Here is a 16,828-nt window from a genome sequence, read left to right as displayed (position 1 = left end):
GTTTGTGGCAGACAGAATCCCCTCTTTATAAGATTTAAAACACTTGTGGAGACTTCAGCTGCCTCAAAAGGTGCATGGTCCATTCCAGGCAGCCCAGTGATTTGGTTCAGTGATTATTTATCCTCTAGATGCCAGCAGCTGTTCCAGCTGTGTCCCACCACTGCTGTGTTCACACTGGGTTTGACATTCCCAGATAGGACATTCACCGTTTGGCATGGCACTGGGACGTGGGGACACCTGGGATGTGCTCATTTCTTTCTACCTACCCTCAGAGTTGTCCAGGGCAGGTGTGGATGCAGGCGCGATGTTGTTTTTAGACCACAGCCGGCCTTGAATTCACGGTGGCACACCATGGGCTGGCCTCTGTGTCCATGTCTCACTGTCACACCAACGTGCTTTTAGGAAGCTCCTGGAGCAGCAGGTGGAGGAGCTGCGGCAGCAGCTCCGGCATTCACATGAGACAGAGGCATCACTGGCCAAGATGCACGTGGAGCTGCAGGCCAAGACTCTGCATGCCCTAGAAGATGAGAGGAAAACTGATTCGAGCGAGGTGAGCTGCAGCACGGACACGTCCTCGTCACCCAAGGTGATGCTGTACTGGTGGCTGGCTCCAGGGCAGACTGAGCTCTAGGGAACAATTTGTGTGGGTAAATGGGACCATTCCAGTATGAAATCTGTGTGGGAACTGGTGAAATATGGCCAAATCCAGCCAGGTGCTGAGCAATTGCAGATCCCACTGACTTAAAAAAGGAACTGGAGGAAAAGCACCATCCTGTATTGAGTAGGTTTCCTGGGGATGCAACTGTGAGGGCAGGGAAGGAGGGCTTGAAGGGAGAGAGGAAAAGAACATCCCCTTTTCTCATGAAGCATGGAGCTTTTCACAAGAAAATTTTGGTAGAGTTCACTGTCTGGCAGGATGCATTGTCTCCCTCTGCCCTTTTAAAGCCTGTGGTCCCCCAGCAGCACAGAAGTTCATATTCCCCCTTCTTTTTGGGGAGGTGTGGTGGTTTCACCCCGATGGGCAGCTGAACTCCACCACACTGCTCTCTCGCTCTCCGTTTCTCTCTGTTGCTGTTCTGTCTCCCAGCTGCTGTTGCACAGCAGTTTTTTCCCTTGCTCCGATGTGGTCTCCCAGAGGCACAACCAGTGTTGCTCATCGGGTGGGCTTTGGGCAGTGACAGGTCCCTTTTGGAGCTGGCTGGGACTGGCCTTTCTCTGACACGGGGCAGCTGCTGGGCCGTGCTCACAGAGGCCACCCCACTGTCCCCTCGCTACCACGTGAACCTGATGCAGGAGGAGGCAGTGGCCTTGGCGGCAGGGAGGTTGGGAGCAGGATGGATGGATGTTATCTGTCATGGGGAACGTGAGGATTAATGACAGACTGCAAGAGAGACCGGAGTGAAAAGGAGGCAGAGAGCTGCTGTAGCTGAGGACACACACACAAATAAAAAATAACTCTTTTCCAGCATCTCCAGTGTCACAAGGAGAACCAGAAGCTTTCAGAGCAACTTTCAGTGCTGAAGGAGGAAAACAAAGCTCTTTATGAGGAAGGAGTCCGTCTTTTGAACCAGAAGGATCTGTACGTCAGGTAAGGACTGAAGCAGCAGGGAACATGAAGACGAATTTCCCAGGAATTGCTCTGGTGGTGACACTCGCCATCACTGTTCTGTAGCCATTCGTGTCTCTCCTGTTCAGGACATTTAGCACTGAGATAACAGCCTTAACCTGATGCCCTCATGTGCAATTAGGTGATGCATCACACATCTGCTGCTACTTCGTGTTCCCCTTGGTAGCTAAAGCAGTGTGGAAAATGAGGGGGTGTCTAGGGAGAGCTGTGGGTGCTGCTGTTTAGGGTCTGGGCAAAGGGGCTTCATGGAGCTGTTTTTTTTTCCATCAGAATACTTTTGAGCTAATTTGAAGCCTAATAGTGTTTTTCTCATGAGTTTTTAGCAAATGTATGCAAACCTCCCTAATCTGATAGAGACTCTTGTGTGATATTTTCCAACTGGGACAGAAAGGAAAATTAAAAAAACAAACAAACATGTCTTTCCTGCCTAAATGGGCAGGATACGAGGGGGGAGCAGTGGTCACAAGTCTCAGGAAAGACAAATATTTAACCCCAGTGTTGCAGCTTTAAGAAGAGCTCACTGAAGTATCTCTTTCCACAACCTGCTCTGTTTTGCCTGACCCTTGCTCTTTAGGACTCTTCTTCATAGAATGATAGAATGGCTTGGGTTCGAAGGGTAGTTAAAAACCCATCTTAATTCCAAACCCCTGCCATGGGCAGGACACCTCCCACTAGATCAGGGTGCTCAAAGCCCCATCCAGCCTGGCCTTGGGCGCTTCCAGGGATGCGAGTCTCCCCTGTAAATACCGGTTTTATTGCTTTCCGCCCCCTGCCTGTCAAGTACTTCCCCTTTACCACCTGCATCTCCATGAAATAAACGCCTTACCCCTGTTTACCCTTTCCCCATTACTTCCAGTTTTGGTGACTTTACACCTGTTTGATACGAAGGAGCTCAGAGCTAAGATGAGCAAGGACACGATTTTGTAAAGCTGGGAGTTCCCTGGGAGTTTTGGGAACGCTTTGGGTCCTTCTCCCTCAGTCAGTTTCCATTTGGTTGACACTTAATTATGCAACCTTTGCAAGACAAAAAACCCAAATGGTCAGAAGTGAAAGATATAGCCCAGAAGGCTGCTGTGCTCATTCTGCCTTTGACTGGGAAGCCAAATAGAGCTTGGTAGATGGCTGCCAGTTCGTGCTTGGAAAAGCCTGAATAAACACAGAACATCTGCCTTGTTTTTGACCCAGAACACAAAAGGATTTCATGGCCTTAAGTTTGTCTCTGTGCCTCTTCAGGAAATATAATGAAATGCAGCTCCGCCACAAAGACAAGATCCGCAGAGCCAAAGAGACGTTCATCCATGAGGTGAAACAAAGGGACAGCAGAATTAAGCAGCTTGAAAGTGAGCTCAGTGAGTCAAAACTCCAAGTGGAAAAGGTAAGAGAACACATCAAGGGCTTTCCCTCCTAGGGAACATGCTTGATGGTGATCCTTTTGGTAAGGCACTTTGAGTGGATAGAGAAGAGCAAAGCGTAACTGCTGGTTGTTGTTTCCTTCTGTGACAACGCTCAGGGGAAGGTGCTGATTGCACAGATCACTACTGAGAATGAGAAATTACTCCAGGAAAGAAGACGGCTCCTCCAGAAGATAACTGACCAAGAGGAGACCCCTTGGAGCACCAGGTCTACGATTGCCGCCCTGCAGAGCAGGTAGGCTCCTAATGATGCCTTGGTGGGATGCCCCTGGAAACCTGCCTCATCCTATTACTTCTTTGGTTTTATTCTCCTTTCTCTGAAGAAATCCCTGTTCTGTCTGGAGGAAAGCCTGAATCATGCCTCAGTCACTAGTGCTGGGGCTTTTCATTGCCGTGGGATGTAGTGTTAGGCCCTTGGCATACAGCTGAAGGCTGTGCCGGCAAAAGGGTCTGAGTTTGAAAAAGAAAATGCCCTTTTGAAAGCACAGTGTGCCTGGACGGGAAATAACTTATGCCTTGTATACAACGTGCCCAGAGTGAAGATCCTGGATGAGGAGAACGTGCGGCTGCATGAGAGCAAACTGCAGCTCTCCGGCCACGTGCCCCCCTCGCAGCGTGCCATGAGGAGCATCCACGCTCCCAACACGGAGGTGAGACCCTCTGAGCAGACAGGTTGCAGGAGCTGATGTCCTGAGAGTGGGTCAGTATCCAAGCTGCGGCAGAGGTGCCAGGGAAGGGCTGAACCGATCCTCTGCTTTGGGTGGGAAGGGACACCAAGCCCGCAGTAGACTGCAATGGCTTTGTCACTGAGGAGAGACTTTTGGGGTAGCTGACCTCCTAGCCTGGTATGGCACTCATTATTATCTGCCCTTGCTTTTTCATGTGGGTAGCGACAAATTTATGATGAGAAGTCCAAGGGTGATCAAAGGAGACTTCAGGACCTTTGGGATCTTTTGGGATATTGGTAAAGAGATCGGGGTGCCAGCAGAATTATCCTCTATCCTTCCAGTTGTAGGGGATTATATCAAAATAAGCGGGCGGACCTGGCTTATCCATACCTGGTTCCAAGGCTGGTGTCACTGGCAGAATTTGGCTTTTTTATCGTGTGGTGGTCTACGTGACATCAGGCCTGCTGGGGCCTGGTAGGATTCACCTTTCTTAGAGGGGGGAAAGTTTTTGCTTACAAGTTAGTGGGGCTGAGTGAAAGAGCATTAAACTAGGCTTGAAGGGGGAGAGGCATAAAATCAGGCTCACTAGTGATAAGCTATGGGACAGCATGACAGTCTTTGAGGAATATTGTGCTGGTCGGAGCTTTCACTCTGAATACACTGAAGCATATTTGAAATATTTGTACGCTAATGCACACTGTATGAGGAACAGAACTGGAAACTTTGGCTCAGTCTCACACCTATGGTATCATTGGCATAAGGGAGACTTGGTGGGAAGAGTCCAGTGACTAGAGAGCTGTGATGGACGGCTTTAGGCTCTTCAGGAGACGTAGCCAGGGCAGGCGAGGTGAGGGGCTGATGCTGCACGTAAAGGAGGGGTGGGACTGTGTGCAGCTTGCAGCTGGGGATGACATGATTGAGAGCCTCTGGGTGAGGATTACAGGAAAAGCAAATAATGCAGATGTTGTTGTGGGAGTCTGTCATCATCGTGGCTGGATGGCCTATAGCACTGGTATATTGTTCTGTGGGAATTAAGGGATTTCTCTAGACTTGTTCTTATCCTTTTGTGTGACTTCAGCTTGCCAGACGTTAACTGGGAATACCATACAGTGGATACAGACAGCTCCAGGAAGTTTCTAAAGCATGTTGGAGATAACTACTTGGTACGGGCGCTATGGGAGCCGACTAGGAAAGGTGCTCTCCTAGATTTGTTGTTGGTAAAACAGAGAGGGTCTTGTGGGTGAATTGGCGATCGGTGGCTGTCCTGGCCACAGTGACCCTGAACTAATTGAGAAGTGCCTCCCTTACTTCAGCAAGGATCCTTTCATGATCTCTGCGTCCAAGACAGCCTCCAACCGTCCTTCACCCTCAAGTACTTCCCTCCTTGCAAACAACAAGACAAGTGGGACACCTTCCCTAGCTGGCTCGCTCACCATTTGCATTGAGAAACTATCCTCCACACAGTCTGGGAGTCTTCTAGACTGTATCCTCTCTGCTGTATTGTATTTCCAGTAGATGTCTCGGAAGTTGAAGTCCCCCCCACAAGAACAAGGGCTAGTGAGACTTCCAGTAGCTTACTGAATGTTTAATCTGCTTCTTCATCCTGACTGGGTGCTCTGTAACAGACTCCCACCATAATATCTGTCTCATTGGCCTTTCCCCTGACCCTTAGACAGAGACACTCAACCTTTTTATTGCCATCACCCAGCTCCATGCAGTCAAGGCGTTCCCTAGTGTACGTGGCTATCCCATCTCCTCTCCTTCCCTGCCTCCCTGTCCTGCAGAGCCTGTAACCATCTATCCCAGCATCCCAGGCATGCAAATCATCCTGCCCTGTCTCACTGAGGTCAGTGATACAGCCATGAGATTTCACTAAAACTTCCAGTTCCCCTTGTTCATTTCCCATGCTGCATACATTTGTGTAGAGGCACTTAAGCTGGGCCCCTAGTGAAACTGTTTTTTTGGATGAAGTGGCTGGAGGAATTACTTTGTGCTGCTCTTCAAGTGTTCTCCCACTGACCTCTGATCCCCTTCCTGGCTCCAAGCATCTATTGCCGGCACTGGCATCGAACCAGTAAGAGCTGAGTGGATTGAGGTTCCTCTCCACTGGTAACTTTAGTGGAAAGGCCTCTTCACCAGTTGGCAGGCCTGTAACCAAAGATGCTCTTCCTCACCTCCGACAGATGGACCCCATCTGTTCCCAGTAGACCAGGTTTCTCAAAGATAGTCCCATGGTCTAAAAAGCCAAATCCCTGGCTAAGGTACCAGTCCCATGCATTGATCTGCTGGATTCAGCTGCTCCTTTCAAAGCCTTTTGACTGGTAGGATTGGACAGTAGAGCACCAGTACTCCAGAGCCTCTTACAGCTGCTCCAAGGGCTCTGTAGTCCTTCCTGATACACCTTGGACTGCTCTTGACAGTGTCATTGGTACCCAGATGAAACAATAGCAGGCGATAGCAGTCTGTGGGCTGCCCATGGCTCAGCAGTCTCTTGGTAGCAGCCCCGATATGAGCCCCTGGTAGGCAGCAAACCTCTAGAGAGTGAGGTCGGCAAGTGGGCGCCTCTGTTTCCCACAGAAGAGAGTTCCCTAAGTTCACATTGCCTCTGTTTCAGTTTTAGAGCTGTTAAAAGACTTCAGTAATTGGGGCCTGGCCATTTTAAAGCTAGCTTTAATATCCTGACGAATAACCCAGAACACTGTGGTAGGGAGTTAGGTATGTTATTTCTGTGAGCCAAAAACAACTCAGACCAAGCTGACTGACAACAGTGACTAAACTGAACAAAGGCACATCTTACCTATAAACTCAGCTCTGGATTGAACAAATTCATAAAGAACTTGGGGAGAAATGGGGAAAAATCCAGGAAGGTCAAAGATTTTGTTTCAACAACTCTCCAGATAAAACAGGTGGATATGGAAGTTTATTGGTACATTTTGAAGTTTAAAAGGAACCCAATGCAGAAACGAGTGATTACAAATGAAACGAAGTGCTTTCAGGACCTGGTAGAAATAGCTGTCTGTGTGCTCCATTGTATTTCATTTCTTTCTGTTTCTTTGACCCGCGCTATTTGTTGTTTGTTTGTTTTTTAGTTTAGATTCAGACCCAGAAAACAAATTTAAGATTATTACCTCTGTGGAGCTGGGGAGTTGGGGAACTAGCTGTGAAGTGGGGGGCACTTTCAAGACCCAGACTGTGTGTTGAAATTGAGGATCTGATACACACCTCCTACTTTGAAAGTCTCTGTTTATCCTTCCAGGACTTGAAGGGTGCTAACTTCTCTGAACTGCAGCTACAGAGTAAGGTGTTGCCATCTCCCCGTACCAGGTATCGTGGGGTAAAACAAGAAGGAAGAGAATTTTTTTTTGCGTGTGGCAATGCAGAAGTTGTACATTTTGGCTGTTAAAACAAATGCTCCACTCTGTGCTTTCACCTCCAAGGGTCTTTTTCTTTTTTCCCTTTTTTTTTTTTTTTTTTAGTCTAGTTACAGGGAAAATGGTATTAAAAAGACTCCATGAAACTGATGGGATGGAGAAGTAAAATTTTCAAAATATGTCAGGAAACACCAGGACTTAGAAGTGAGGCTCACATGACTGTGTAAATTCCAGCACTTGCTGTGACATTGTCAGCTTCGTGCCCAGTGAATTTGGAGAAGTGTTTTTACACGAGAGGTTATGAGGCTTAGAGGACGGCTGCTGCCTGGAGTTGTATGACCCATGTCCCAGGACAGTTTCATGACTAGTGGGCAAGGGGGCAGGAGGGAGCCTGAGCTGTTTCTCAACCTCTGGCGTAGCACGGAGCACCCCAATCCACCCCAAAAAGCAGGAGGTGAGCACACTAATGGGGAAAGCAGCGGGCTCTGGTCTCTGCTTGCTGGAGACCTGGCACAGTGGCCCTGCTTGTGGCCTTTGGGTGCTAATGTGGGTGATGGACAGTGTCACGAGTCAGAGTATGCTCAGGGGGAAATGGGCCGTCAGCTACGTGCTGGAGGAAGAGTGCTGGAGCCTTAGCCCAGGCAAACTTCATTGACCCTGTGCTGCCTCACAGCGGTGCTGGAAGGAGCGCTGGGGCTGTGCAGGTAGCAGAGAGTCGGAGTTTGCAGAATGACTTGAGAGGAAATTTGTTTTCAGCTTCCCATCACGAGAACTGCCAGACTCTCTCAGCACCCTGAAGCCCGTGCAGGACACAAAGCCCGAAGGAGGAGCCGAAAGCCAAGACTCATCCTTTTGCTTATCGCCCTCTCAGCCTTCTGAGATTGGGTACTTAAACGTAGCCTCGCCTGGAGACACCACAGCCTCCCAGCTGCAGGAGGAGAGTCAGAGCATCAGCTCCGAGAACTTCTAAACAGGGAGAGATGTTTGTAAAATACACCCTCGCTGGACTGCAAGGATTTGGGCTCCTGTTGCCATCAGATGACAAGGACTGCAGGAGGGGGAATTGCCAAATGAGTTACTTGGTGACTTTTGTGATATCTTTCCACTAAATTATTCAACAGCTTTTTTTTTTTTAAACTCACCTAACCCTAACTCTGTGTGTGTCATCCCAGATCCACCTGGGAGGCTGGAATTTGCAGACAAACTCAGTAAAAAGGAAGAGATAGAAGAGATGTGGGATGAGACAAATGTCCCTCTGAACCCTAATTCCCTGTCCAGACCAAAACTATGAATTTTGTAAATAAAACTTGGAGAAATTCCCCTACATCCTGCTGTGTGTCCACTTTTCTCTGTTCCCCTCTGTCTGTGCTCAGATACTGGTTGTTCCTCCTTTTGCGCGCTCTTACTTCTCCATTTAGTTTTGCATGAGCCTGGGGAGGAGAATGGATGAAATCTGAGTGCTCAGAGCTGAGGCTGGAGGTGCGCTGGGAGGAAGGGAGGGCATCGGAGGATGGAGGGAGGGAATCAGAAGGAGCACAGCAGGAAGGTAAAGGAAGGTGGGCGTACAGGGGCTCTGTGCATGCAAAGAGGGAAGCAGAAAGGATCAGAGCATATGCTGGGGGGGTGTTCTGCACACACACAAGTGGGAATGGAAGAGATCTGAGCATGCATGGAGGGTAATGGAGGGGAGCTGAGCACAGAGTGGACAAGTAAGAATTACTGTTCCCATGAGGGGGAATTGGGGCTCTCAAAGGAGGAGGGGAGAAGTCCTCAGAAAGAGTGAATCAGCCTGGAGGAGATCTGAACTGTCACCGAGGACCACGGTGAGGAGAAAAGCAGTCCCAAATGGGAAGAGAGGAGATCTGTTCTCCCAAGGAAGGGAATGGAGCATCTCTGAAGAGAATGAAGAGGATCTGAGCATGCATGGGGGAGCAGAGAGACTTGGGGCCCACAGAGGAGCAAGGGAGGCTTTTCCCTTGTGCCTGCCTCTCCCTGCACACAGCGGAGCAGGTGTGGGCAGTGGCTGCTCAGCTGGGCAGCCACAATTTGAATGCATAAAAGCTGTCCCTTGTCCCTTCGAATCTCATAATCATGTTTTTTAGGTGAGAAACATGCTAGATTTGAACGGGAAAGGGGTAAAAACAGGCTCAGCAGTGATAAACTATGAGACTGTGCCAGCGAGATCCTTCAGTCTGCTCTGTGGGGTGCTGGGTACACTGGAGCACGCTGGAAATGTTGTTGCACCAATGCACGCAGCATGAGGAAAAAGCAAGAGGGGCTAGAAGCCTTGGCTCAGTCCCAGAGCTACTGGGGACACACTGGCGTAAGTGTAGCCTGGTGGGAAGAGCCCAGTGACTGCTGTGCTGTGATGGACGGTTACAGGATCTTCAAGAGGGACAGGCAGGGCAGGGGGCTGATGCTGCGGGTAATGGAGGGGCTGCGCTGTACGGAGCTTGCAGCTGGGGGCGACAGTTTAGAGCCTCTGGGTATGGATTAAGGGACAAGGAAATAAATTGGATGTCATTGTGGGAGTCTATTATAGCCCACCCAAAGCGATACTGAGGACTCTGGGGTGTCCCAAAAGGCACATGCAACAGTCCAGAGGTGCCCTGAAAGCACACGAAGGGCACTGGGGTACCATGTAAGGCACAGCCATGGGTTGGGGGAGCAGATCAAGGGGTGCAGAGCCACCTCAAAAGGCTCACACAGGGTCTTGGAACACTCTGACAAAGAAATGGAGGCATCCAGGGTGTCCCAAAGGCACACCAAGGGGGTTCAGATGTACTGAAAGGCACACTGAGGAGCCTGGGGTGCCCCAGAAGAAACACAGATTGCACTGTTGAGCACTGAAATATGCACCCAGGGTTCCAGAGACACCAAAAGGCATGCCCAGGGCTCTGGGAGGTGTCCAAAGGCAATCTGAGGAAGGCAGAGCACCCGAGATGGCACACAGGGTAGGCAACAACACTCCAAAAGCCACACTAAGGGGTCCAAATTGCCCCAAAAGTCTAAGTGAGAGGTCTGGAGTACCCAAATATGCACACCCACTGGTCCAGGAGTGCCCTATAACGCCCATCAAGAGCCTTGGAGAACCCCAGAAGGCACAATGAGAAGTCAGGAGCACGTCAAAAGATGGTCCCAGGGGTAGGGGATGCAACAAAAGGCACTTCCAGGGCACTGGGGCATCCCTGGAAAGGGACCCAGGAGACCTGGGCATCTGTAAAACAACGAGGGGTTACGTGATGCACCAAGACAAAATGGACACCAAGCGGTGTGAGGCACTGCAACAGGCGCACCGTGGGGACCAGGCTGTGCCAAAAGGTGCACTCGTGGGGACTGAGTACACTGAAAAACAAACCAAAGGGTATGGGTGTCCCAAAATGGACACTGAAGGGTCTGGAGTTCCCTCCAGGAGATATCCAGCAGTCCAGCGATGCACAGAGGCACAAGAAAGGGTCACGGGTGCCCCCAAACACGCACTGAGGGCCCAGTACACACACTGAGGTGCAACAGTGGCATCCTGCTGCCTTCTTTCATGCCTCTTGGAGCCTTGCTGGTGGGCACCTGCTCTGACAAACCCATCCTTCTCCACACAGACGAGCTCTGTGTGGGTGCCAGGAGAGGAGGGGATGGCGGCGGGGGGCCCACAAGGACCTGGGAGCCGTGCGGGGGTGGCCTTGCGCAGCCCCATGCTCCTCGGCTTGTGCGAGGGGCTGTGTCTTCGGCTACAGACACGTGGTCCCCGCCAGCCTCCGGAAGGATAAGATGGCCACCCCCAGCCGGCCCCTGTGCTTTATGATGTTGTCAAGCATTTTATGACATCAGTGAGCATGTTCAGCGGGTCCGGAGCGCTTGGGCAGGTCCCGCAGGCCCTGTCCCTGCTGGATGTGGTGCTGCTGCCGGTGCTGGTTTTGGTGGAGCTGCTGCCGGTGACTTACCTTTGTGCCTCTGGGTGCCCATTCTCAAGGGCAGTTACGTGCGCTTGGCACAATCAGTACGTGCCAGTATCGCTGGGAAAAAACTGTGCCTGGGTCTATTGCGGGCTGTCAGCACCTCCGGGAGTAAGGCACGCTTCAAGGTTTCTACAGGAAAAGAAATGCAAGCTGGGCTTCTGGCTGAAGGTGACATGCTGTGCCACTGCCTTGTCTTTCAGAGCAGCATTGGTAAGAGGAACTGCTTGCTGGTATATTGCTCAATTTACACGTTATTTCTTCTCTCAGTCTCAGCACAATGATGAGGTCTGGTTCCCCGATAGTGGCAATCTTGAGAAATGAAAATAAGCTTTTTTTTCCCTGTAGTGTGGTAAGATTTGCCATCCCTCTAGGTAAGGGGGCACAAGGCCTCGAACCTCTCGTGTCTTTCCCCCCTGCACCATCCTCCCCGGGCATTAGCACAGGTGGGTGCGGGTGAGAAGAAATGGGGCAGAACAGGGGTGCGATGAAAGCACTGGCAGAGAACAGGACTGCTCCTTCTGTCAACTGTCCACTGGTGCCAAATTAGTTCAGGATGAAAATACCAGCTTCTTCCTACCCTGGAATAAATTTCATCTCCAGAGATGAATAACATGCAAATCTCTTGCACTGTTGTTAGGACAAACCGTTACATGTCTGTCCTCTGGCTGCATTCAGTCGGGTTTGCGGTGAGAGCACTGCACCTCGCAGGCATGCAAGCTGTACAATGCTGTAGAAGGAGCCGAGTGCCTTTGCCAGGTGCCCTTCTGGAAGGAAGGGAAGGATAGAGGCTGGAGCCCACCTGTCAGCGAGGGTTTGACAGTTCTGACTGCTTGAGGAGAACCAAGCGCCTTTTCCTTAGCTGAAATACAAGCTCAGCTGGTTTTGGTTGGGTTAAATTTAACTTTCTTCATAGCAGCCAGGATGGTGTAACGTTCTGCATTTGTTACCAAACCAGTTGATAACACACCCGTGTTTCAGCTGTTATGCAGTCTTTAGGCTTTCTCCATTTCTCCCAGCAAGGAGGACAGCAGCATGCAACAGGCAGGGCGGGAAGGCAGCCGGGACAGCTTACCCAGACTGACCAAAGGGGTATTCCCTACTGGGTAGCGGAGTGCTCAGCAGTAAAAACTGGGACATTGCAGGGGGTGGGAGGGAATTAGCCAGGGCTGCTGTATCCTGGGGTTTGGCCGGGCATCGTTTGACTGCTGGTGAGTGACTGCTTTTTGCAACGCTCGTTTTTCTTTGTTTCCTCTTTTACTTATTAAACTGTCTTTATCACATCCCAAGTTTTATCACTCTTACCCTTTCAATTCTCTTTCTCACCCGGCTAAGGTGAAGTACGCAAGGGGCCATGTGGTGCTTTGTTGCCTGCTGGTTAAGCCACAATGGTCCTTTTTTGGCACCTAAACAGGGACTCAGAGGGTTTGAGATAATGCCAGATTTGACCACAGTGTGTTAGATGGAACTTATTATATGTTTGACAGTTACTGGTCACAATGTTGACTTTTTTGTTCTCAACATTGTTTTATTTCTTCTCTTATCTGATCCATGCCATGTACCTTTTGTTGTTGTTGTACATCACATTTGAGAGCTTTTTAAAGGCTTTTTTTGCTTTTTTTTTTTTGGGGGGGGGGGTGGGGGGGGGAGTTGCTGTACTGTGTAGCACTTGGCTGTGTTTTGCCTGGGAGAACTATGAAAAAAGCACTGGCCTTGAGCCTAGTCTGGTATTTGGGCCCTCCCTTGCTGCTCTCCCTGTACTTTGGGAACCATCTCATGGCAACACTTAACAATAACATTTTTTCCCTTTTCTCCACCAAAAGCAAATCTGTGGAGAAAACAAAGGATGGCATCTCCCCCTTCTTCTCCTGTGGGACATACCGTACAATAACCCTTCACTATCTTGACCATCCTTGGGTAACCAAAACGATCCTATTGGTATGTCTCAAGAATCTGTGTCCAGATTTTCCTAAGATTAACCAACTATTTAGGGGTATCACACAGGGGTATGTCCTGAGTCAGAATAGCTACAGTTGGCAAGGTGTGGGGGGGAATATGGGCAGAGGTGTCTCGAATGTTTCTCGCCTCTGATGCTCTGGGACGTCACCCCCAAACACACGCAGAGTCCTGATGGAGTGGTAGAATGAGACATAGCTGCTCTGGCCCTGCTCCTGTGCCCAGGAGCTTGTGCGGTCCCTTGAGGCTGCCTAGGGGATGTGGCAGGAGCATGGACATGACTTGCACAGGGGTGGTGATGGGACTGGTGTCCAAGTGGCCCAGAGGATGTCAGCAGCCAGCTGCTTTGTGCAGGGGCTGTGAGGCCGCTGGTGCCCGAGTGCCTGTCAGGCAGGAGCAAGCACACGGCTCGTGCAGGAGGCTGTGGTTTCACTACATTTAACCCTAACCTCATCCCTAACCTTAAGCCTAACCCTAACCCTAAGCCTAAACCTAACCCTAAACACAACCCTCACCCTAAACCTAATGCTGATGCCAAACCTAACCATAACCCCAAGCCCTAACCCTACTGCTGGCCCCTAGCCCCTAACCCTAATCTTAGTGTTGTCACAACACTGGTGTTGTCACCTGAGGCGAGCAGCCTCTGGGGATGGGGCAGGCAGGTGGCTCGTGCAGGTTGTCCTGACATCCCTTGGTGCTGTGGAGCTGACAGGGCAGCAGCAACCACGGGTGCTTGTGGTTCCACTCGTGGCTGCCTACCTGATAGGGCAGCGCGTTCCTCATGAGGTAGGGCAGTGCCTACCTCACGAGCAGTGCATTCGCTGCTGACCTGTCACATCCTTTGCCAACAGCGACAGCACAAGCACCTGCACGATCTCTGCTGCCCAATCTGCTCAGCCACGAGTGGCATCACAAGGCCCCATGCAGAATGGGCTTGCTGCTGCCCGGTGTGCTACTACTCAGGCACGTAGGGCATCGCAAGCACTTCCAGCGATGTCCCTGCTCCCAGCCCTTCAGCTACGTAGGGATCAGTGACCTAAGAACCACCCACCTTCATGTCCATTCTCCTGCCCCGTCAGCTGCACGGCAAGAAGCATGGGGTCATGGCTAGGGTTAGAGTTAGGGCTTAGTGGTAGGGTGAGGGTTTTGGTTAGTGTCTGTCTTCAAGTCAGGGTTTTGGGCTTCAAGTAGGGATAGGGTTCAGGATCAGTGTCAGGGTTAGAGTAAGGGGTAGGTTTAGGGTTAGGCTTAGGGTGTTACACTTACAGTTAGGCTTAGGACTAGAGGCTAGCGTTGCATTTAAAATTCCCGTTAGGGTTGGGGTTAGGAATAGGTTTAGGATTAGAATTAGGCATAAAGTTAGGGTTATAACGTAGTGCTAGGGTTATCTTTAGTATTAAGTATAGGCTTTGAGTTTAAGGTTATGGTGAGGTTTAGGGTTAGGCTTAGAGTTAGAGTTGTGGTTTGGTTTAGGATTAGCCAAGTGCAGCAGCCTGAAGCTACAGTCGGAGCAGTGAACCTGGTCCCCGTGCAGCAGTGGGTTTCAGTCGCCATCCCACAACAGTGTGCCCACCCTAGATTTGTTTCCATGCTGTGGCGAGGGTTCCTGAAGTCTGTTGATCCCCTGGCCTTCACTGCTCTGCTGTGTGTGAGGGCCACTCATCTGCACTGATATCGGGGCTGGAAAAGCTGCTGTGCATGAGTATCGACGAGGTCCAAGAGCACTTTGTGGCTGGGTGCTGGGCTGCTGAGTGATGGGTGCTGATCCTCCCTCCTCCTGCCCGGGCACCGGATGCACTGCGGTGCATGAGGGTCACCAAGTCCCCCCCGTGTGCTGGGAATGGTTGTGCTGTTGTATGCAAAGGTTTCCAAATTCCACTAATGCAACAGATGGACAAATTCCCCTGATGGACAGAGTACACTGCTGTATGTGAGTATCCACGACTCCTGCCGGTAGCTGGAGAATCGGTTTCCTGCTACGCACAAGGGTTCTCATGACTTGCGGGCACCCAGGGGCTGAGCACACAGCTGGGTGCGAGGGCTGCTGAGCCCTGCCACTGCACCACACCTGGGCTCACCAGCATGGGCGAGGGTTTCCAAGCTCTGCTGATGCACCAGCATTTGCTGCTCTGCTGTGTGCGAGGGTCAGCGAGGCCCATCAGTGTGTTGGGTCCGGGCAAACTGCTTCGCACAAGTGTTCGTGAGCCTTGATGGCAGCTGGAGCATCGACACCCTGTGGTGGGCTCCTGCCCATCTTCATTTACTCGGACCTGGCCACAGTACTTTGTGTGAGGGATGCTGAGCCCTGCTGGTGCCGATGTAAGACTGGGTAGGCTGCTGTGTGCAGGGGTTGCCAAGTCCCTCCAGAGCTCCTGGAAAAACTGTGCTTGCCAAGAGCGAGGGTTTGAGACAACCCATTGCAGGGGCTGGGATAAGGGGCAATAGGCACAAGTTGCAAGATGAAAATTACAACTTGATTGAAGAAATATGCTTTTTTGTTGTTTCTTTGTTTGTTTTCCACGAGTGTGGTCAAATGCTGGAAGAAGGACCCAGACAGGTGAAGGGATTTCCACCCCTGGAGATAATACTCAATAGGCAAGGCTCTGAGCAAGCTGTTCTTAACCGGACCTGCTCTGATCGTGAGTTTGGAGTAGACTTGTGTTGTTCTCTAGTCTATGCAATTTTGTGGGTTTATGATTTCATAAACCAGTATCTTGGGAACTGCTGCATTGGTGGAGCAACGACTATTGATGAGATGAGGAATGGAGAAATAAAAAGGAAAGAAATTCCTTCACAGACGTCTATGGCAACTGGTCATTATGGTAATAATAGCAGAAACTTGCATACTCCCGCTGAACTTTGATCATGTGAGTTTAGGTTGAAATGTGAGAAAGGACAGACAAATAGTAATAAAAATAATTAAATATAAAACCTGAAGCCTGTCAGCACACAATATATGATTGAGTAAATCTCTTGGAAATATGTTACATGTAGATACCTGGCCTCAGTGTTTCATGCTAAACTATCAACATCTGAGATACAGAAGCAGAAAAGTTAAAGCAGTGCTTATGCTTGGGACTGTCAGCCTTCTCATACTGATCAGCCGTCTCAAGATTTTCTTCCTATGTTTATTTCATTACTTCCCTTGGTTATGAGACCTGACGTGGGCATTTTTTGCTGCTAAAGACGGGGCAAGCCGTTGCCCTGCCAGCACATCTTTAATGCATGCAAAAGTGTAAAAACAAGCAGCTTTTATTAGTATTTGCTTTCCAACTTTGAGTTAAGCTCTGTTCTCTGATATATTTTCAGTCGAGGAGGAGCGTTTCCCTTTATGCTGTCTACTCGGAAATAGCTGCTTACAGTCTCCTCGCCACTTCCCAGGGAATTAGGAGCAAATGTCCCGCAAATGAGGGGATAAGGTGCCCTCCCGTGGCTACACGAGAGATAGGTAGGCCAAAAAATAAAATAAAATAAAAGGCAAGTTAGTCAAAAACAGCTTACTCCTTATAGCCATTGCTTGTTCCTTCATCCTCTCAGCTCTTCCTAAAACTTGCAAAAAAAAAAAAAAAAAAGGAGCTCATTCTAAAGCCTCTGTGCGCCCTTCAGCCTGCCTGGTGCTGCAACACACCACACGTGCAACACACGTGTAACACACCTCGACGTTGCTGCAGCTTGTGGGCTGCTGCTGTGAGCCTTCAGGCTCCTGACACAGGAAAAGTAGTAGAGATGGAATTTAATGAGAAGACGAGACAGACCGTGCTGATCAGGGCACGGCACATACTGACTGGTAATCTGTTTACGTATCTTTTTTTTTTTTTTCTTTCCCCAGGTTTATTCCTCCCCA

The 16,828-nt window shown here is 50.1% G+C and overlaps 1 protein-coding gene across 15 annotated transcripts in view; it reads left to right on the top strand.

Moving 5' to 3' along the window:
* The window catches only part of CCDC30 (coiled-coil domain containing 30), a 40,363-nt gene extending 31,961 nt beyond the window's left edge, over window positions 1-8,402 (top strand). For 13 of the 15 annotated variants that reach the window (XM_066982170.1, XM_066982171.1, XM_066982168.1 and 10 more), the window contains 7 exons: window positions 403-550; window positions 1,467-1,588; window positions 2,861-3,002; window positions 3,138-3,274; window positions 3,575-3,689; window positions 6,964-7,031; window positions 7,835-8,402. In XM_066982170.1, the coding sequence (XP_066838271.1) occupies window positions 403-550; window positions 1,467-1,588; window positions 2,861-3,002; window positions 3,138-3,274; window positions 3,575-3,689; window positions 6,964-7,031; window positions 7,835-8,048 (946 nt within the window). In that variant the 3' untranslated portion in view covers window positions 8,049-8,402. Of the gene's footprint in view, window positions 1-402; window positions 551-1,466; window positions 1,589-2,860; window positions 3,003-3,137; window positions 3,275-3,574; window positions 3,740-6,963; window positions 7,032-7,834 lie in introns of all 15 variants that reach the window. The other 2 variants (XR_010826353.1, XM_066982169.1) reach the window with 2 other exon arrangements.
* Window positions 8,403-16,828: the final 8,426 nt, after the last annotated feature.

Source organism: Anser cygnoides, chromosome 23, assembly GCF_040182565.1.
Source record: "Anser cygnoides isolate HZ-2024a breed goose chromosome 23, Taihu_goose_T2T_genome, whole genome shotgun sequence".
Classification (NCBI taxonomy): domain Eukaryota; kingdom Metazoa; phylum Chordata; class Aves; order Anseriformes; family Anatidae; genus Anser; species Anser cygnoides.
Note: the sequence above shows the minus strand (reverse complement) of the source record. Positions and strands in the feature narration are given on the sequence as shown.